We start from the raw sequence: 23,178 nt of genomic DNA, 5'->3' as shown, positions 1-23,178 counted from the left end.
CTTAGAGTAGGTAAGAGAGTCAGCACAACATCATGGGCCAAAGGGTCTGTACTGTTCTATGTTCTATGACTTGCTGACCATCAGCGATGCTCCTCTGGCTCGAACCCTGTTCTACGTTCCGTGTTCTAATTCCCCTCAATAGGCCGGTTTCCAACGATTAAACTCCAATAAAGAAAACCAACATTACCCTGCAGATATAACCACTGAGAATGTGACAGGGCACCCAACCAGTGGGAAGCATCACTTTGGATTGGGAACCCTACAGAAGTAGAGCTCTTGTAGACAGCCTCCTCCCGATCTCATCAGCCCACACAAACTTCTACTCTTGTTGCTCCCCAGAGGTGATCAAAAACTCAAAGGGAGGAGTCCAAGCTGTTCCTCCAGCTAATAAACTTTTCTTTTGATCAATAGAGGAGATTTATTCTTTCATATCATTGCACTTCATGGCCCAGAATCATCCAGCAACCACAGCTGCAGTCAGTGCTCTACAGTAATAGCTGTGAATATTTATGTGTGCGTACACACACGCACACCACACACACACACACACGTACAAGCTTCTAAGTATTACATTGTCATTGTGTTTCTAAGGACTGGGATTTGATTAGGAAAAAAATATCTGTTTAATTATGCATAAATTTTGTATAAAAACATTATTAACTGGAGTGTGTTCTAGAGGAAGTCCAACCTGTTTGAAACTAGATGGGTCACTCCTATCACTGATTAATATGGCACTCCCCATTCCCCTGACATGATCTGTAACAGCAGCAGGCAGTTAGAGTGCTTCAGAACTACTGCTGGAAATCTGCTAATCTGAGCAAAACCATTAACTGGTTTCATTCAGTTTGAGAAATCTGCATGAGAAGCGAAACTCTGCAAATGCTGGAACCTTTCCATGCACAAATCACACTGTACCTGCACACTTTAGGACACAGAATATAGAACAGTACAGCACAGGAAGAGGCCCTTCGGCCCCCCATGTCTGTGCCAACCATGATGTCAAATTAAACTAATCCCATCTGCCTGTACACAATCCACAGCTTTTCATTCCCTGCTTGCTCACAAACCTGTCTAAATGCCTCTTAAATGGCAAGGTACTGTGTGTTTCGTACGTTTCAATATACAGGAGGTGAGTGACTGGCACTGAATGCTTGTGTCATAAACACAAGTTTGCTATACTGTGCTAACTGGAATGGCAGCATCCTCACCACTAGGGTGACGGACCAGACATGCCATCTGTCATGTGCCCTTTTAACTATCTGCCCTGCGACTGGTCAGAAAACCACTCCCCCCATCCCAAAGGACAGCAAAACATTCCCTGCACGTAGTGTTTGCTTATCGTTCCACTGCTACCTGTGAGTTGCCTTGGGCATTTGTTCTATGAGTGGCCCTACAGAAGGAGGCTGACCAGTTCCCCCCATTTTGTTCCTCTCTTGATTGGGAACATGAATGGATTCCTACCATTGTTCTAAACCCCTGATCCTGTAACATTTACTGTAGCCTGTCCCCCCCCCACCACCCCTCAGGGACAGTGGTCTAGATCTCCACCTCACTCCCCAGCAGCCTGCTGTCATTTGAAGGCTCTTGTTGGGCCTTTTATCTAAGAAAGAATGTGTGAGCATTGTACAGTGTCCAGAGGAGGTTCACAGGAATGATCTTGAGAATAAAAGGGTTAACACACGAACAATGTTTGATAGCCCTGAGACTGTACTCATTGGAGTTTAGAAGGATTGGGGGGGGGGGGGCCGGAATCTCTTTGAAGCCTACTGAATATTGAAAGGACTAGATAGTGGACACGGAGAGCATATTTCCTGGAATAAGGGAGCCAAGGACCATTGAGCACAGCCTCAAAATACAAGGATGTCTCTTCAGAACAGAGATGAGTAAGAATTTCTTTAACCGGGGGTGGAGAATCTGTGAATTCATTGTCACAAATGACGGTGGAGGCCAAGTCATTGGATATATTTAAAGTAGAGTTTGACCGATTCTTGATTAGTAAGGATATCTATGGTTATGGGGAGAAGGCAGGAGAATGGGGATAAGAAGGAAAATAAATCAGCTATGATAGAATGGTGGAGAAGACTCAATGAGCTACATAGCCTAATTCTTCTCTTATGTCTTACGATCTCATGAATCTTTCACCTGAGGAAGCCAGGTTTTTGTATCCAACTTACCAAAACCTCAGACAACCCCCTTTGTTAATTTGGTTTTGAGGATATGAGCACTGCTGGTGAGGCCAGCTTTCACTGCTCACCTGTAGATGCCTTTGAGAGAAGAATGTGGTGAGCTACCTTCTCTAAGTGCTGCAGTCCTCGGTGTCCAGCGACAATGAAGGACTGGTATACTCTTCCAGATCAGGATGACGGGAAGTGGGAGGGGTGGAGGTAAGCTGTGAGCGGTGATGTTCCCATGTGCCTGCTGATTCCTGGTGACAGTGGGACTGTTTAGCGGCACAGCCCAGGCAAGTTACTGCAAGGTTCATTTGTATTGGCATTGGTTTATTCTTGTCACATCTACCAAGATACAGTGAAAGACTTGTCTCGCAAACTATTCACACACATCAAATCATTACACAGTGCAGTGAGATAGAATAACAATACAGAATAAAGTGTAACAGCTGCAGAGAAAGTGCAGTGCAGGTTAATAATAAGATGCAAGATCACAGCAAAACAGACTGTAATCACAGTGTCAGTGATTGAGAAGGTGAATGTATTGAGTTAGTTAACCTTTGCTGGATGTGCTCTGCCCTTTGTTTAAGGTGATGAGTGTGATGAGCTGTTTGGCTGTTGCAGGATCTGTACTCCTCCAGTGGAGGACAGAACGATCGACTCTGAATGAGCTGCTTCTCATGAGGAGTGTCAGGGGAGCTGATGGAAATGCTCTCATCCAGGAAAATGAAGGGTACTCCATCACATACCTGTGGACAGTGGAATGGCACTGGGGAACCAAGTTGCATTTGTTACTGATACCCAGCCTCTGCCCTGCACCTATTGCTGTGGGATTTACATGGTTGGCCTAGTTGAGTTTCTGGTTAGTGGTGAGTCACAGGCTGATGGTGGAGATGCAGCTGAATGTTAAGGAGATGGTTATACAGATGAAAAGTCATTGACTAAAACTTAACCCTTTATCTCTCTCCTGACACTACCTGATCTGCTATGTATGGTCAAGGTTTTGAGAGTACTTCCAACAACCACAGAGTCACAGAGCATAGAACACAGAAATATGCCCTTCAGTCCATCTTGTCCATGCCAAACTGTTACTCTGCCTAGGTCCTGGACCATAGCCTCCATAATCCACCCATCCATGAACTTATCCAAACTACTCTTAAATGTTGCTAACAAATTTGCATCCACCACTTCCAATGGCAGCACAATGTTCCACATTCTCATCACCATCTGAGTGAAGAGGTCCTCCCTCAGGTTTCCCTTAAACATATCACCTTGCACCCTTAAAGCATGACTTTTAGTTCTAGTCTCACCCAACCTCAGTAGAAAAGCCTGTTTGCATTTACACTATCCATACCCCTCATAATTTTGAATACCTCTATCAAATCCCCTGTTATTCTTCTATGTTCCACAAAATAAAGTCCCAACCTTTCTCTATAACTCGGGTCCTCAAGTCTTTGCAACATGCTTATAAGTTGTACTTTTTCAATCTAGATTTCTTTCCTGTAGGTAGGTGATCAGAACTGCACACAGTACTCGAAATATGGCCTCATCAGCGTCCTATATAACTTCAACATAACATTCCAACTCCTGTCCTCAATACTCTGATTTATGATGACTAATGCAAAAACTTTCTTGATGACCTTATCTACCTGTGACACAACTTTCAAGGAATTATGCACCTGTATTCCAAGTTTTCAGCTGTATATCAGTTTTTCTTTAGATCTCACAGTTGCAGTGAGAGGCGGGGGGGGGGGGGGGGGGTGGGTAGCATGGTGCCAGAGCGCTGTGGAAGAGAGACTGCTCTCACCCAGAGGGTGAAGCACATTGAATACACAGTGTAGAAGACCTGAGGGGCGGATCCTGACACTAGAACTACACCGATGCTGAACTGAAAGCATGCAACACACAGTACACACAAGGATACGGCGAACCTGCCAATCACAGAGAAGGGTGGAGGGACTTACGTCCTGCAGCTGTGCGTTGGACAGGGTGCATGAAGATAATTGAAAGGACTGTATCATAACCTGGGCGATGCCCTGTGGAGCAAAATACAATGGACTTCCTCTGTCAGCAAGGACAATGAGGCAACACACGCAAACACACCCAATCAAGACGGCCAACACAGGGCTGCAAACATCGAGCAGCATGCACAGCAAGAAGGGAGACAAAACCAACAACTGTGGCTGGCAGAAGAAGGTGCTTCAATTCCAATCAAGAGTCCTGTCCAAATCTTGAACCAGGTGTTAATGGAATTACTACAAGTTTCCTGCATCTTCTGCTGTACAGATGTTCAGTAAACTCTTGCTGGCAGTTGCAAAGCCCACTATTTTTAGTTACCGATATTGGGAGCTGTTATACCCTCAAGAACCTGATTACCTCGTCACCCTCTATTCCCTCTCCTTCTTGATCTCTACACTGTTTGTTTCTATTTGATAATGTCTTCTTTTTAAGCCACCAGGTCTACAGGGATGACAGCAGTTTCCTCAGCGGTGGATGAAAAATGCCACAATTCGCCTAGCCTTTGACTTGAAGCCTCACCGGGGGAATAAACATGATAGCAGAGGTTGAGATGAAGCCAGAGATCAGAACATTGCTGCTAGTGTCTCTGCAGGGGGGCAGTCATTCCCAAAGTATATGGCAGATACCTGCATATTGTTCTCTTCTGGTGAAACAGGCCTTGCTGTGGTACAATATGACAACAGGATGCAATCCCACCTCACTAAAGCCCCAATGCAGTCCACTGAGAGAGTCATTGAGGCTGGTGCTTCAACACGGGCCTCATACCACCCATGCACCAGGTGGTGTGTGTGAATTCTATGGAGGGACAGGGTTGCTGGTGAATGGGATGGTGAGGCTACTGTTGGAGGGGTGGGGATGGGTGCTACTGGAGGAAGGGGGTTTGCTGGAGAGGGGACAGGTGACTGCTGATGGAGGCGGCTAGTAGAGGAGATGGTGAGCTGCTAGTGGGTGCCCAGACTTACTTTCCTGCAGGAAGTTGAGCGAAGGGGGAGTACAACACTGAACATGCTCCTCCCCATTCTCCATCGACCGTAGGGACTGTGAGATTGTGGACACATGAGGAAGTCTATGGGATAAAGTATGTTTCTGGTTTCACTGAGTGATAGTACCTCCTCCTGTACTATCAACATTTCCCATCCAGTGATTGGACGCTGGCCCAGGCTCTGATGGTTCAGGGCAGAAACACCAGAGCAAAGCAGCAGGGAACTTCTGAGATTCAGTGAAACCAAATGAACACCAAAGTATTTCTTAATCTGCCCAAGATCTGCAACAAAGGAATTCCAGCTGTTGAACAAAGAGTCCAGATACTGGACACCCTGACTGTCACATCATCTCAAGCTAGAGGAACAACTAGTTAACAAGTAGTAGCACTGAACACAGCAGAACGTTCACAGGAAATCAAGTCCTTGGAATTCCTGGAACTGTAACACAACAACCCTTCTCTGTGCCACTATTCAGTATAAAACTGGCTGCTCAGACTTACATTCACTATCCCGCCAGGACTGCACAGACTTCTATGTAGCCACTGTATAGTGTGCTAAGAAGCTGGAGAATGCCTTCAGACTGATTAGTCTTCTGGGGTAACACACCCAAATTGCAGCAAATCATCTGGCCTTGCAGAACAAGGAGGTTAAAACAAAACTCTTGACCTCATTATGATGGGGCACTTTGTTGTTAACCTGCACTGCACTTTCTCTGTAGCTATTACACTTTATTCTGCACTGTTGTTGTTTTACCTTGTTCTGCCTCAATGCACTGTGTAATGATTTGATCTGTATGAACAAGATGATGAGCTTTTCACTCTACCTCAGTACGTGTGACAATAATGAACCAATCTACAGTGCTCTCTGAACTGGCTCCACAGGAAGAGCACAGCTTCTTGCATAATAGTGAAGAGTGTGGCCACACAAGACTAGATGTTGGCACCCCAGCACTTGAACTGCCCAAACACTGGAGCTGTACAGCATGCAACACACAGTACACACAGACAAGGAAAACCACACCCCACCCCCCCCCCAGCCACGAAGGGTAAAGGGGCAGCTATGTGTTGGGACAGGGTGCATAAAGATTATTTATATGATTTTAATTCTCCCTCCTCTTGTTCTCTTATGATTAAATAAGATAAAGAAAACAGGTAAGGTTGACCTAGGGTTAAGGTCAGCTCCATCACAGGCATAATCATCTCCACCTCAAGGACTCTTCAAGAGGCAGTGTCTCAAGAAGGCAGCATCGATCATTAAGTCCCTCATCATCTGAGACCTGCCTTGTTGTCATAACTGCCTCAAGGAGTACGTAACCCACCTGCAAACCCACACTCAGCTTCTCCCATCCATCAAAGGATTTCTGAATGATGCATGAACCCATATTACCTCATTATTCACTTTATTTTGCAGTATTTATTTACTTTGTAAGTTACAGAATTTTATGTTTTCTCTTTGATCGAATGGTAGAGCAGACTCAATGGGCCAAATGGCTTAATTGTGCTTCTGTGTCTTACTGTCTTATTTCACCTCATATACAACAGTGATAATAGGCATGACTCTCATTGTGAAAATGGGAGAGGGCTGAATTCAACAGAGTAAGGCAGGACCTAGCAGAAGTAGATGAAGAACAACTGCTAGAGATGAAAATGTCCAATAGATTGGGGCAGCCTTAAGACAAGGCATTAAGAGTTCAGAGTCCTCATGTCCCTGTAAGGGCAAAAAACAAATTTGGGAAGTTTGGGGAACCCTGGGTTACAAAATAAACTAAAACTTTCTTCAGAAATAAGAAGGAAAGCCAACATTCTGCTTCCAGTGAGTTCTTGTGGGAGACCATAAGATATAGGAGCAAAATAAAGCCATTTGGCCCATCGAGTCCTCTCTGCCATTTCACCATATCCCTTGATGCCCTGACCAACAAGGAATCTAGCAATATCCACTTTAAACACATCCACGGACTTGGCCTCCACCGCATCTGTGGCAGAGCACTCCACAGATTCACCACTCTTTGGCTAAAAAAAATCCTCCTTACTTCTGTTCTAAAAGGTTGCCCGTCAGTTTTGAGGCTGTGCCCTCTAGTGTGGATACCCCACCAGAGAAAACATCTCTCCACATCCATCTAGTCCTTTCAACATTCGGTAGGTTTCAATGAGATCCTTACGCATTTTTCGAAATTCCAGTGAGTACAGGCCCAAAGCTGCCAAATGCTCCTCATATGTTAACTCCTTCACTCCCAGAATCAGCCTCTTGAACCTCCTCTGCAATCTCTCCAATGACAATACATCCTTTCTGAGATAAGACGCACAAAACTGTTGACAATACTCCAAATGCAGCCTGATTAGTGTCTTATAAAGCTTGTGTCTTTTGCAGCTATGACACAGGAGAGAACTTGAGAAGTTAGGAGGGCAGAAGCATGGGTCTGGAATCATCTTGATATTCAGGATTACAGAGAATCCCAACATATTTAAAAAGTATTTATAAAGTTTATTAGAAGCAAGAAGGTAGCTATTCAACTCCTTCCATCTTACTCCCCTCACAGGTAGTCTGATTAGACAAGTTTGCTGGCAACAGAAAAATTAATGGCGTACTAGTCAATTAAGAAAGTTGTGAAAAGTCAGAGAGACATTGAATAGTTGGAAAAATGGGCAGAGCCGTGGGACATGGAAATTAATCCAGACATATGTGAGCCATTGCATTTTGCAACATCAAATGTTAACTAAAATCATTTATACATAGATATTCTGGCAACACACTTGTGATTCTTTTCCAGCCCACACAACACCACCAAGAAGTACTCTTCTCCTCACGGTTCTGATAGGGCCAGTGGATATTCTGTCTGTGGACTCACTGGTGGGAAGTTGCATAGAAGATGAGACAGCATTCAGTAATGAGCTGACCCAGCACAGCCCCTGAAGGTACGAGGGTAATCAATAATGTCCGAGAACATGGCCGTACAGATAAGGGACATTTTTCAGGAAGGACAGTAGACCAGGGGTGGGAGGCAAACAGTCGAGGATTGGTTGATATAGAGGGGTTGGGGGAGCAGATCAGATACTGGCACTCAAGAGAAGGCAGGACTGGTAACTGGCAGTGGGTGGCAGGCAGGGTTCTTGGTGCCGGTGAGTGGGTGTCAGGCAGATAGGGGGCAGGTGCGCAGTTTGGATGGGAATCTAGTTGCTTGGGTGTTAGTTGTTTCTGGACGGTGGGACTCTACAAGAGAGCCCGGAATGTACCATCTTGGTGCGGACATTAGTTGCACACGTCAGAGGTCTCCGTGTGTTGATGTCAGTCCATGGAGAATCCCATACTACAGTTAGAACTTCAAACAACTCAGATAGGAACCAATGATCAATGAGATTGGGTTGCACAGCTTTCAAAGACACAGTACACATGGTCTACTTCCCTGGCAGTGACAACGTAAGACCATGGTCAATGTAGACTCGTTTATTACATTTACCTTAGATTGGGGAACAGTTATACATGATGCTACACGTGAACGTACCTCCATCCAAGCACCATGGAAGTGCTCATTACTGAGAGATTTGCAGTGACACAGCACTGGTAGAGACTAGCTACATTTGTATAGATATCACAGGATTTCCTATCACACTAGTACACTCTTGTCAGTACGGGAGAGAGCACAGCTGATGAATAAGGCCACTTGCTGGTTACCTGAGCATGCAAGGACTGCGAGAGCTCCTCTCGGATTCGTTTCATTTGCTCTTTTCTCTGTTCTCTGGGAAGTTTATCCACTTCATTTTTAACCTACAAGCATGCAGAGGGTTGGGGAGGTACATTCCTTTTACACGGAACATTCAGCAGAAGGTTCACAAGCCAGGTGAGCTAACTCCATGCCGTTGGTTATGACAAGGTTAGGGGTTAGTATTGCCATCCAGATCTAAGCCACCTGCCTGAGATTAGAATTCTGTGCAAAGGCTACAAATTAAAAAGGCGTTTTTTTTGGAAGACTTTTAATATGTGAGTTTCTGGAAAGCATAAGAGGGCATGCTTTATCCTGGAATTAATCTAAAAAGCAAATTCTGACAGGTCTGCAGGAATGCTCCAAATTTTTCTATACATGATGAATTTGAGTGCCTGTAATGTAAGGAAAAGAGATGCCACTTTGTACAGAGTAACAGGTCACAGACAGTGGACTCCTTACTGGAAGTGATGGCCCCAATGTATGCAGGAAGCCATAATAATGGTGAATGTCTCTTATAGCACTCAGAGCCTTGGCGTAACCTCTCACTCCATGATGGGGTGGAATTCCATCGCTCTGGAGTGTTCACATCTGTGAAGTGGGCATGAGCCCTTTGCCTTCTATTCTCATGTGGATGGCCTGACATTGGGAAAGGTGAGTAAACACGAAACATACTTTAGTTTTTGGTTAAGTATGAATTACTTTGAGTATACATTCTCAGAACTCACATATTAAAAGGATATTTTATGGAGAGCAGCACAGTATAGTCTGCAGCAATGTGACCTGGTCAGAAGATGCACCACTACACAGAAAGAGTGTGGAGTCTCCATGGTGACAGTACTGCAGAGTACAAAAAGCTTAGCATTTAACTCTTCCACTAATCAACAGCAAACAGCCACCAAGCAAAGCACTGCCCCACATAAGAAACCCAACATCTCCAACATTCCTCCACCTGTACAGGGACTCTGCCCATAACAGATCAAGCTTTTGCCTTGAAGTTCTCCACTTGGGGCAAAAGGGAGGAAAATGGGAGCAGCTGGATAAAGAATTGGGTTAAAAGTTAAAGCTACAAGTGCCCAAAGGAAGGTGTCAGCAGCAGCTTGGAGACTAGGTCCTTCCAGGAGCACTAGAATTCTCCTAATGGAGTTTGTCTTCCTTCAATTACTTAAACATTGTAGAGTGAATACACCACCACATTAGTAGAGAGAGTTAAGGAAGAGGGTTGTGGCAGAATAACTAAAGGGTTGTTCACTACAGAGAAAGGCTTTCTGCTGGCAAAAGACCGAGATAGAAACCCCAGTTGCTTGGTGTCTAGATGGCCTAACTGTAGCTGGGTTGTAAAATTTACCATGAACAAAGAGAGAATTCTTCCACCACACCGCACACTCCAGAGTAGGGTGCTTCAGAAAGACTCATTACTCAAGTGGGTTAATGTGCGACAGAGACTGCACGGTGCTGCTGAGCCCCACATTGTACACTGACCTGTGAGTTTGCCAGCTCCACTCTGCATCCCTTCTTCAAAGGGGATATTGACAGACAATGAGCTAAGGTTAGCAATGTGTGGGACAGGCATGGAGATATGGGTGAGGCCTGAAGGAGGCTCTGTCTTTGCCAATCTCTGCCTCACATCTCTAACCAAGAAGCAGCTGTGATTCGTCCTATGTTCCCAATATTCAGGATCAGAGGACTACCCCAACCCAACAAACACACAGGGCAGGATTCGTACTCTTCACTGCAAATATTTCCAAATGGACATCCAATGTTGGGAAAGATTGGCCCCCTCATTCCTCACTCCTCATTGAGTTGTTTTCTCTGATGCCAATCCTGCTTTAATAACCACACCAAGCAACTGTGCTGCCTTAGTCCTGGGAGAAATGTCCAGCAGAAGGAGGAGTTGGAATCACCACCTGTTACCCCGTCACCACACCACACACCAAGCCCCCAATCAGCATACCGAGGTGTACAAACCAAAAACACAAACATGTGAAATGCATATAAATCAACAACAATATCTATAAAACATTAACAGTAACAAAAATAAAACAGTGGTGGCCTGGTACCAGAGCATATACTACAAACTTGCCAACTGTACTGATAACCTAGCTTCTCTGTCACTCTCCACCTGCTGTGAAGGTCAGCTGGACTGCTGACTAGACCCATTTACACAATACCTACATGGACCACACTATCCGTCTCTGGTACCAGTCCACCAGTGAACAACAAGGCCATGCAACAGAATATAACTTCAGTGGATAGACCCTACAACACTTACCTGTGCAAAAACACCTGCCCCCAACTGGCAGTGGGGTGCACAATAATGGTCTTTTTAAAATTCTACGGTGGATACTAAGGGGGCAAAGGTTGTGGAATGTGATACTTCCCCACCCCGAAGCTCTGTTACCTCTGCAAGTTTTCAGATCTTTGTAGTTTCTGTTACACTGTTCATCACTCACTCGTGGGTCAGGTACAGATTAGGTGGTACAGATGGGTCAGGTATAGATAGAACTGCCTGTGTCTGACACTGTCCATCACTCACTCTGAGCAGGAACAGATTAGGCAGGTGCAGATAGAGCTCCCTACTCTCCCTACATTATCCATCATTCACCGGACAGATACAGATAGGTCAGCTACATATCCATCACTCACTCCCAGGACAGGAGCAGATAGAAATCTCCTTACACTGTCCGTCAATCATTTCTGGAGCATGGACAGATGAGACAGGTACAGGTGGGTCAGGTACAGACAGAGCTTCCCTGACACTGTCCATTACTTGCTCCTGGGCAGGGTTCCCCTCTCCCACTGCACTGTCTATTGCTCGCTCCCGGGGAAAGGACAGATTGGGCAAGTACAGATAGAGCTCCCTACTCTCCCAACACTGTCCATCACTCACAGGATAGTGACAAATTGACCAAGCACAGTTGGAGCTTCTCTCTTCCAGTACACTGCCCAGCATTCACTCCCGGGCTGAGACAGATTGGATAGGTACAGATGGGGCAGTTACATCTGCAGGTAGAGCTTCCCTCGCCCCTGACACTAACCATCACTCACTCCCAGGACAGGAGCAGACAAAGCTCTCCCTACACTGTCCATCACTCACTCCCGGGGCAGGGACAGATTGGGCAGGTGCAGATAGAGTTCCTCACTCCTTCTACAGTTTCCATTCTTCACTCTGGGCAGGGACAAATGGGTCAGGCAGAGAAACAGAGCTTCCATCTCCCACAACACTGTCCATCACTCACTCCCAGGAAAGGGTCAGTTGGAGCAAGTACAGATAAAACTTCCCCTACACCGTCCATAACTCACTTTCACAACAGGGACAGATTGGCCAGGTGCAGATAGATCTCCCCTCTCCACTAACTCACTCCTGGGGTACAGGTACAGATGGAGCTCCCCCAACATTGTCAGTCACTCACTGCCAGGACGAGGACAGATAAAGCTTCCCCTGCACTGTCTATTGCTCTCCCCTGGGTCAGGTATAGACAGACAGAGCTCCCCTCTCCCTCTACTCTGACTATCACCCACTCCTGGGGAAGATACAGATGGAGGCCCCCTCTCCCTCTACTCTGACCATCACTTACTCATGGGGTAGGTACAGATGGGGAGCACAATGGGGGTGGAGCTCTGATGGGATAAAAGGGTGATGGGTGGAGGAGGGAGGGAATTCTGGTGCCTGAACCTGGATGTGGGGTGGGAGGAAACAGGCTGTGGAGTGGATAGACAACAGTGCACCAAGGTGGCCAGAGTGGGGGGAGGGCAGTGTCCAACTGGATTAAGGTGAAGACTCTAGGGTGCAGGAGGAGAGTGAGTGACATGAGCCACTCAAGAAGACAGACGGTTTGTGGGGATTGGAGACTGTGTGGGACGAGGACAGAGGTGATACTGCAGCCAGCACCACCGACACTCTCTGCACACCAGCACTGGTAGGGTGTTTCGCATTCTAATCCCAATCTGTGGTCTAGATATCGTGTCCAGAGAATAGGTGAAGAGAGATGACCCTTCTGTACTCGATGGTCTGTCCCTACAGTGTTGCCATCTTCAAGCTGGAGATTTGGCCGCAACCGAACCCCAAGCCTGGTGAAGGTTAGATAGCACAGGACTGACAATAACTTTGTCCCAGCACAATGTGCAGACACCACCCACAGAGGGAGATAACCCGTCACAAGCAGCAAATGGAAAGTCCCACACCGTTTGTCGAGTCCCTGTATGCAGACAGAGCAAAGAATGGGCAGAAAGATCACCAAGCAGAGAGGTACCACAGTGAGGTTAAATCAGGCAGATTCCTGTAGCCAACAGGCTGCCGTGATAATCATCAGGAAACGTTACCCTGAGGCTGGAAGTTGATAAGTCACTCATTTAAAGGGGTTAGTGATCAGTGAGGTGGGGTGTTAGCAGAGATCAGAAACAACGTTCTCCAAACTGATCCATGTCTTGGCAATAAGAAGATAGTGAGATGCACAGCATGACCCTGCCCGGCAATAATGTCGGGCTTCCACAACCACAGAGGTAATTCTCTCAAGATTAAAACCCAGCACACACAAATTACCTCTCAATAAATACCTGGCAAATTAGTATAGAATTCATTTATATCAGAGAGTTCAATGCGAAGCTGAAAGAATGGTGTGAGAGCAATAGGATTCTGGTGAGGAAGAGGGAGCTACTCCACTGGGAGGGGCTTTACTTGAATCAGGCTGGGACCAGTGTCCAGGGGTACAGCAAGAAAATAACCCATTAGTCCAGGGATTGACAGGAGAGACCAACACCACCAGATACATGTGCAGCACATGTCTGAATGTCTTTACTAGAGTAGTTTGAAATGGCAACACTGCAATACACCCTGGAAGAGCTCCCTCTGTAAAGCACCTGGGTCTTCACGCTCCTGAGAGCCAGTACACACAGCTGTAGATCCCTGTGAACATCTGGGAGTCCTGCCAGTTCTGTACCCACTGTAAAACCTGCTGAGTTTTACACCCAGCACTGAAGGTTTGGACCGGTTACTGAAAACCAACTACACACAGGAGAAAGGGGACTGCAGTTTGGGCCCAGAGCACAGGCACTGGCTTGGCTCTGAAACTGTTCATCAACATGACCTATCTTGTCAAAGGACATATTGTTGGAGTCTGCCTGGCCCAGGCTGGGTACAGTGCCAGCACTGGGTTAAAGGTGAGGTTCATCTACACCGGAACTCCTTCTTGTGCTGTGTACTGTCCAGAGCACCTCCCCTCGGACCTGCCCCAGCCTCCCCTTGAACAGTACACTGACTGCCCCACCCTCCCCTTGGACAGCACACTGACTGCCCCACCCTCCCCTTGGACAGTACACTGACAGCCCCACCCTCCCCTTGGTCAGTACACTGACTGCCCCACCATCCCACTGGACAACACACTGGCTGCCCCACCCTCCCCTTGGACAGTACACTGACAGCCCCACCCTCCCCTTGGTCAGTACACTGACTGCCCTACTATCCCACTGAACAGCACACTAACTGTCCCTCCCTTCCCTCAGGCAATGCGACGCTTCCTGTCCTCTGGTTCCTCCAAAGTTGCTTCTTACCTCCTTTTTGCGATTCTTTAACATACTCTGGAACTTGGAAAGCTCCTTCTCCTGATCGGATTTAATCCTCTTTGCCTCGTCCCGCAGCCGGGTGGTATGATCCTGCTCAAGGCGCTCAATGGTCTGCTTCTGTTGCCGCTCCAGGTTCTCAATGTCCTGGTCATATTGACGCTTCTTACTCTGTCGAGGAAGAGCACCATCCCACAACAGTTCCCAATGGTGGTCCATCAAAACCATCTCACCTCCAGCCTATCCCACAACTGTTCCCAGCTGTGCTCCATCAAGCCTCCAACCAATCGAACAACCATTCTATTGATGCTCCATAAAACTTCCACCCCATCCCACAACCATTCCCAATGGTGCTCCATCCCACATCCAACAGCCATTCCCAATGGAACTCCATGAAACCTCCAACCCATCCCACAACTGTTCCCAGTGATGCCCCGTCCAACCTCCAACCCATCCCACTTAACTGTCACCAGTCTCCAGTTCACAGTGGTAAGTCTAAACCACATGTCTGCCTAGAAAGGTGTTCGGAAGGGAGGAATAGGACATAGATGGGCTGGGGAGGGTGGGGTTGGGTTCGCCATGGGGGAAATCAGTTTGATCCCATGTTAGGAAGAATAGAGAGGATCAGATTGAGGAAGGCGTAATGGAAACCAGTGAGGGGTGTTGAATAAGGGTGCAGAATCGAATTGTGATTTTTCTGGTAGTTTAACTTTTGTATGATTGCTTGTATTTTTATATAATCACTTACTTATATGTGATTGTTCAGTGAATTTACCAGTAATTGTGGTACAGCTGCTTCCATTATTTTTTCCAGAAGCCTCTTAGTTTTTCTGTGTCAGCTGTCACCACTCTTTGATCTGGACAATCTGGCTAATTGTTATCACCAGAATGTTACTATCCAGTGTTTGAAGGAAGGGGTAGCTACAGTGACTTGGTGCTTGGGAGAGGGGCAAATTTTCAGCCAATTTCAGCAGGAAAGGAAACTTTCCAGTTCTGGGGAGGGAGGGGAGATGGAATTGATAACTGCGGGAAGCACTGTCCAGCATTGGGAAAGGAAGGTATAAACAATTGTGGCGAACAGCTGCAGTCTTTTTGAAGCTGAACAAATAAGTGGGGTGTGGAACACTTTGGGATCTGTCACAGAAAGCAACAGAAGAGAAAATCTTGACAATTTGGGCGTTTATAAAAATAGCAGATTTTAACTATGTAGAAGAAGATTAGGGAGCACAGCTGTAGGACTTAAAATAGTTGAGAATTTACAGAATGCAGTCAAGACTACGATTTATTCGCTGTGGCTGGCTGCAATGCAGTACTCTGGGTGGTCAGCAATTAAATTGAAAGGGAAATACTGATAACTAACAAAAAATAAGCTGTAACAATGAAAAGATTTATATTCAGGAGGTGGGTTGACTTAACTGTGATCACTTTTAGGCTGGAACAGAACACGGTGCCAGGGGAATCTCATCAAAATGTGGAGGATATTTCACATTATATTACCACTGTAGGGTCCTGCCAAGGGACAGTGAGACTGGCCAGTGGGGTAACAGTCAAATTAAACTGAAGTAGTTAATGCAGTCAACAAAACTGAGGATATGTAAATAGCTATTTGCAGCGTATATACAAATGAACTAAAAACGACCATACAAAAGTAGGACCTACGACATCATAGGGAAAATAGAACTCTGGTGTCCAGTGACAGGAAGCAGCAAAAGGTCACATTCATGAACAACAAATGGTGGCTGGTTAGGTTCCCATGTATGATGCCGGGACCATGGCTGCTTTCCATATATAGAGATCAGCTGGACTTGTAGAGGGCATCAAAATCTTATTTATTTATTTATTCATTCACGTTTAAAGATATAGCGCAGAATAGGGCCTTCTTGCCGCGGCGCTCAGCAACCCCCTGCAATCCTGATTTAACCCTAATCTAATCACAGGACAATTTACAATGACCAGTTAAGCTACTCATCCTTGGACTGCAGGAGGAAGCCAGAGAATCTGGAGAAAACCCACACATTCCACGGGGTGGAAGCACAGAGACTCCTTAAGGAGGACACCACGATTGAACTCCGAACTCCAAGACGCTGAGTTGTAATAGCGTCCAAGTCAGAGAGATGGAAGAGCACTTGAGGTACTACTGCAGTATCAATGTAGTTGTAAGGGTTCGGGTTTGATCACTGCACTGGACCAGAAACACAGAGTTCAAGTCCAAGTTCAGCAGCTGAAGAATGTAAATAAGTATGGAATCTAATGAAATCTAGTCTCTCTAAAGACATATCCAAGATTACTGGGCTAATTACAAATGCACCTGGATCATTACTGTAAATACAAGAGATTCTGCAGATGCTGGAAATCCAGAGTAATGCATACAAAATGTTGAAGGCAGCACCTATGGAAGGAATAAACAAGCCAACATTTTTGGGCTGAAATGTCAACTGTTTATTCATTTCCACCAATGCTGCCTGACCTGCTGAGTTCCTCCAGCATTTTGTGCAAGTTGCTCTGGATCATTATTGTGCTTCAGAGGAGGAAATCCGCTGTTGTTACCAGGTCAAGTGTGTACATGACGCCAGACCCCTCATGACCATAGATTTCCTTCCCAGAAGTACATTAGTGACCTAGATGGGTTTGTAAAACCAACAGAAAAGCAAAGAAAGACTAATTCGATATAAAAATAGTTTTTGGCACACATAAGAAGAATGTGCTGAATTTAAATTTGCGGGGCTCAATATTAGTGTGGCAGTTAGCGCGATGCGATTACAGACTGGGGCGTCGGAGTTCAAAGTTCAATTCCGGCATTCTCTATAGGAAAGTTTGTACTTTCTAACCGTGTGCACACAGGTTACCTCCAGGTACTCCAGTTACCTGGCACTGTCCAAAGACATACCAGTTAGTAGATTCATTGATCATCTTAAATTTTCCTGTGATTAGGCTAGGGTTAAATCGGTGGGTTGCTGGGTGGGCTGTTCTGCGCTGTAACTCTAAATAAAAAATAAATCAAGTAGAAGTCCTCAGCACATTAACCAGATGGCACGGGGCAAGGTAAGCAAATTGGCTTACAATGGCAAAAGGAACTGGAAAGTAAACACAGATAATACATAACCTCTGCTAGTTAGTGGCAGTGATGTAGCGATGTACACCAGATAACAGGGAAAAGAAGCAACACTTTTCCCAAACGGCGATGGGAACGTGGACCTAAGCCGAACAGGTACCCAGTGAACAAGCATGAACCCAGAAAATCATGGCTGCTCTAAGCTGAAACAGGAAATGGAGATTCTTCAGTCTAGTTTTCAAATGGACTTCAAGAAACAAGGGGTTAATAATGATGTTATTTGGACATTGTGGACATTTTCTCACTGTAGTTAGGATTGTTGGTTACATTGTCCTGTAAATAGCTGCCCTCCTCCCTCTCTCACCCATCAGGTTCACTTCACGTCAGAGTAGCCACCTCGGCACTGTGCCAACTCCACAAACACACTCACCGTCATCTCCTGCTCAAAGCGGCGGAAGATGTGCTCGCGCTGCTGCTGTAGCTTGTTGCTGAGCTGCTGCTGTGTGCGTTGCTCCTCCTTCTGTAGCAGCCTCAGCTCACGCAGTTCCTGACGCCTGCACAGAGGGTCAGAGGGATGTCAGTGAGAGGTGTTGACGCTCAGTGGGACATCGATGAGGGATGCTGAGGGTCGGTGGGACATCAGTGAGAGGTGCTGACGGTCAGGGGCACAACGATGAGATTTGCTGATGGTCAGATGAATATCAGTGAGGCACACTGATGGTCAGTGGGATGACAGTGAGGTGCACTGATGGTCAGGAAGACATCGATGAGATGCGCTGACAGTCAAAGGGACATCAGTGAGCGGTGTTGACAGTCAGACAGCATCCCTTCAACACAGAAATAATGACAACTCAAAACAGATTTGCTATATAGGTCTTCGAGTGAGATGGTAAATTACTTGGCAAAGGCGGGACTTCTCTTGGGACAGAATGAATGGGAGTGTGGAAGTAGATAATTAATGTTTGGACTGTATAGTAGTGTAGTGGCTAGGATAACGCCATTACAACCCAGCGACCTAGGTTTAATTCCCCCCAGTCTTTGTATGGAGTTTGTACATTCTCCCTTGACCATGTGGGTTTTATCTGGGTTTTCTGGTTTCATCCCACATTCCAAAGACATATGGATTTGTAGGCTAATTGGTCACATGGGTTTAATTGGTGTGGCGAGGGCCTGTCAAGGTGGTAGGCTTGTTACCATGTTGTATTTCTACAGAAAAGTAAAACTCTTTTGGGCTGAACCAGGGAGATACAACGCCTGACATCAGAGGAAATGGCTAAACATTACACCAAATCCAATCTTGGCTGACTACCGCTGATCCAGAAAGCATTTTTGTCTGATTACCAAACCCTCTCCAAGTGTTGCTTCAGACATTTTACCACTTGGTACACTACAATCACTGCCGAGGAAACTGACCCACAATCTGTCACTCACCTGAGGTACCTCATTTCTTCATTGTTTTTGTCATTGTCCGTCACTATTTTAGATGTTGTCACTTTGACCTCCACACCATCAACCATAAACTTCCGAGTCTTCTTCAGTGTCTTCTTCTGCTGCCTCATTTCCTGACAATTTTACAGAGAGAGGAATGTGGGTGTATGTGTGTGTGAAGCAACCCTGTTTCTGTTGTAGTTGTACACCTTCGTAACCACCCCCATCCTCTTTGTTACCGCCTCATCCCTTTCATTACCACCCATCCCCTTCGTTACCACCCATCCACCTGCGTTGCCATTTTCAGGGAGCTATGTACTTGTACACCAAGACCCCTTTGTATGCCAGTGCTCCGATGGGTCCTGCCATTCACTGTATATTTTTCTTCCATTCTACTTCCCAAAATACCAGCTCATAACTTGTCCATTTGCCATTCCTCTGCCTAAATTTCTAACTGGTTGGTATCCTTCCTCACTCTTCCACAGCTCCACCAATTTTCTGGTCAAGTGAAAACTTACTAATCAGACCACTTAGATTTTCATCCAAATCATCGATATATACTATAGACAGAGTCCCAAGCATTGACTCTTCCAAAACACCACTGGTCGCAGACACTGAGTGAAAAGACCCCCTCTCCAACTGTATTCTACGACCAAGCCAATTTAGCAACTCATCATGAATCTCATTAATCTTCTGGACCAGTCTACCATGAGTCTGCCAAATGTCTGAGAGTTGAGGACACAGCTCAGCACATCACTAAAACCAGTCTCCCCTCCATGGACTCTGTCCACACTTCTCACTGCCTCAGTCAAGCAGTCAGCAAATCAGATATCCTACCCACCCCAGACATTCTCTCCTCTCTCATTTGGAAGGTGATACAAAAGCCTGAAAACACTTACACCATTCAATAGACTTTATAACAGCAGGATAGAAGCTCAATTTGAGCTGATCCCTAATACAATAAGATGGTCTCTTGACCCAAAATCTACAGTACTGTGCAAAAGTCTTAGGCAGCTAGAGTTTTTATATGGTTTCAGTTGGTAAGGTTTCCACAGAGCCCTCATCTCAACGTCATTCAAGCCTGTCCAGTTTTACCTGGAGAGACAGAAGCAAGCGAGACAGCCAAAGTCTGCAGAAGAACTGTGTTAAGTTCTCCAAGATGCTTGGAACAACCTTCCAGCCAATTTTCTTATAGAACTGTACAACAGTGTAGCTAAGAGAATTGATGCAGTTTTAAAGGCAAAGGGTGGTCACAACAAGTATTGATTTGATTTAGTTTTATTACTGTTTATTGCTCGTTATAGTAATTATTTTGATATTTAGAAACTTCCCGTTATTTTTGAAAACATCTTCACTTTACTTCTTTTTTAACATGTGCATAGTAACTTTTGCATAGTACTGTACCTCATTACGGTCTTGCACCTATTATCTGCCTGCTCTCTGCACTTTCTCTGCAGACGTAAAATTTTATTCTGCATTCTGTCATTGTTTTCCCTCATGCTACCTCAATGCACTGCTTAATGAAATTTAAAGCTTGCAAAATAAAGTTATTCACTATACTGTCATACACATGACAACAATACACCAATTAACCAAACTACATCATCGTGGTGTTAACCAATCGGTGAGTATTTCTTGGAGTTAATGCTGATCACTAACATTGCTAGTCTGAGGTGAGTTTTCATATACCTTTGCCCTTCTTTTTGAGATTCCCATGTGCTCAGAGGATGTCAACAGGAATAAGAGTGCAATGTCACACAGTTTACTCCAGCAAGAGCTTGACCCACACTGACAGACGGTCACACATCTCACAGGCAGATTGCCATGCAACTCCGTGCAAAACAAACCCCAGGCAGACCGTCCAGAACCCTGATCCCAGTCACTGTATTCACAGGTGCTTTTGCAGGTTTCTCTTGCAAAGCAAAAGTGGGCGGTAATACCAGGAAGAATTTCATGGGGAAAGAGAAGTGGCTCCAGGTTTGTGGGACCAGACATGAGTCACACAAGAGTTTGTGTTGGTTTTAGAGAACCTCAAAACAGCAATAAACATAGCTGGTTACTCTCAAAGTCAAAGGGACCTTCAGCTGCACTACTGGGCTCTCAGAAGTACACACACACACTCCTCCCCCCCCCTTCCACTTACATAAGGAATTTTCCTTATGCACGCATTGGTCCTGCAGAACCTGCAAAATTTCCCCCGTTCGCCTAAGGAACTCTGTTCCCATCACCATGCAATGCACCTGTCCCTCCCAATGGGCTGCAATGCAATGCAACCCCTCAAGTGTAACTTCCCCAGGTCGGAGCTGTCAGGGAAGGTGCTACCAGGACAAGAAATTTAACCGCTAACATTCGCAGTTCCTGCAACAGAGCAGCATTTTACATGGGAGCCTGCAAGTGCTGCTTTTGAATTGATATCAATTGCCAGCTTAGGATTTTAAAAAGTTTCCACAAACATTAGGGATATTGCTGGCTAAATTAAAGCTGGAAAATTGGTATTCTAGAATTCCAGGCACAGACATTCTGCCATCTAGTGGAGTGATAACCAATAAATGAGCAGATGAGCAGTATAAAATGGTCCCACAGATACAAGAGATTCTGAAGATGATGGAAATCTTGAGCAACACACACAAAATGTTGGAAGAAACCAATAGCTGACTTTTCATTTTGAGACTCTTCACCAATACTGGAAAGGAACTACCCCTTCAGTTCCAGTCCCGATGAAGGGTCACGGTCCGAAATATTAAGTTACATGACTTGCTGAGTTCCTCCATTTTGTGTGTGTTGTTCATCATTGTCCCCACAGGGGAGCTGTTACCTGCAACGATATTGATCCACTTTCTTTATTGCGAGACAAGAAGGTGGATATGGACAGATTCAGATCGATACTGCTGCTGTCAGCCATCGAACCGCTGCCAGAGTCTGCATCTTTCTCCTTCTCTTTACTCATGCTCTTCAATTGAGGAACAGGCTCTAAATTTTCTTTCTTCACCTCTACAGTGTCAGTGATTTCAGAGGTAGTTTCTGGCTTTATGTCCATCTGGCTTACACTCTCAGTTTCCTTCCCACTGGATTCAACAACAGTCTGTGCCTCATTTAATTCCCCACTCGGCCCTCCTTCCGCTGTGGAAGGCCTGATTTCATGTTGGAGCTTGTCCTCAACACCCGTCTCAGATGTGTCCTCCGGTTTTACGTGATTCTCAGTTACAGCCTGCTTCAGGGGAACTCCTGCAGTGCCCACCAGGTCCGCGGATGGCTCCTCTTGCTTTCTTTCTTCACCTATAGCAGCTGGAACACTGACAGTCTGCTCGACTGCCTTCTGGCCCTCGTCTTCGGCACTCACTTCTGGGGCAGCTGGAACGCTCACAGTCTGCTCGACTGCCTTCTGGCCCCCGTCTCCAGCACTCACTTCTGGGGCAGCTGGAGCATTTACAGCCCGCTCTGCCTCTTTCTGGTCCCCATCTCCAACACCCATTTCTGGGCCTGCTGAAATGTCACTCTCTCTCGGCTTCAGGCTAACATCTTCCACCTTGGTGGAATCTTCTCCCTTAGCTGCTTCGTCCGCCCGCTCTGTCAGTTTAACCTTGTCTACTTCATCCCCTTTCTCAGCGAGCACTCCCACTTTCTTTTCCTCTCCATCTTCCTTTCCTTCCTCCAGCTTAGTGTCCTTTCCCTCTTGTGGCTCTCTAACATTCTCAGATGCCTCACTTTCCTTTGGAGTTTCTTCAGTGCTGCTCTCAGCCACTGGGACATCTGCGATGGGCTCCTCGATCTTGGGCTTCTCCTGAGGTGCGGCAGGGTCCAGGTTCTCGCTGCCTGCTTGTAGCTCTTCATTGCTGGTATCAGAAACATTATTCTCCATCATCCTGTCACTCTCAGGCTTCTCACTTTCGCTGGTGCCAATCCCCTCATCCGACAGCTTGTCACTGCTCTTGTCCATGTTTTCCTCCATGGTCTCAGTCTCCATCTTCTCAGAGACAGACTCAAGGATGGACAGAGACTGGGAGAGTTTCTCATCCTCGGAACTGGCTGTGCTGATGTCTGAGGGGGCACGCTTATGTCCCGGCAGAGCCTGGAGAGAAACAACAACATAATTACATCACTGCCTCACTCCATTCTATCGCAGTATAACATATTTAGTTCACAGTAACCTCTTGGGCAGCATAGCGTTTAGCCTAATGCTTTACAGCACCAGTGACCTGGGTTCAAATCCACTGCTGCCTCTAAGGAGTTTGTATGTTCTCCTGACCATGCGGATTGCCTCTGGGTGCTCTG

The 23,178-nt window shown here is 46.0% G+C and overlaps 1 protein-coding gene across 2 annotated transcripts in view; it reads right to left on the bottom strand.

The window, feature by feature from the left end:
* The window catches only part of slka (STE20-like kinase a), a 119,316-nt gene that overhangs the window by 9,920 nt on the left and 86,218 nt on the right, over positions 1-23,178 (bottom strand). Inside the window, exons 9-13 of one of the 2 annotated variants that reach the window (XM_059947224.1) lie at positions 21,722-22,975; positions 18,910-19,040; positions 17,909-18,032; positions 14,418-14,597; positions 8,840-8,932 (exon numbers count right to left, since the gene is read on the bottom strand). In XM_059947224.1, coding sequence (XP_059803207.1) covers positions 8,840-8,932; positions 14,418-14,597; positions 17,909-18,032; positions 18,910-19,040; positions 21,722-22,975 — 1,782 coding nt within the window. The remainder of the gene's footprint in view (positions 1-8,839; positions 8,933-14,417; positions 14,598-17,908; positions 18,033-18,909; positions 19,041-21,721; positions 22,976-23,178) is intronic. The other variant, XM_059947225.1, reaches the window with a different exon arrangement.

The sequence above is a fragment of the Hypanus sabinus genome, chromosome 22 (assembly GCF_030144855.1).
Source record: "Hypanus sabinus isolate sHypSab1 chromosome 22, sHypSab1.hap1, whole genome shotgun sequence".
NCBI classification, from domain to species: Eukaryota; Metazoa; Chordata; class Chondrichthyes; order Myliobatiformes; family Dasyatidae; genus Hypanus; species Hypanus sabinus.
Note: the sequence above shows the minus strand (reverse complement) of the source record. Positions and strands in the feature narration are given on the sequence as shown.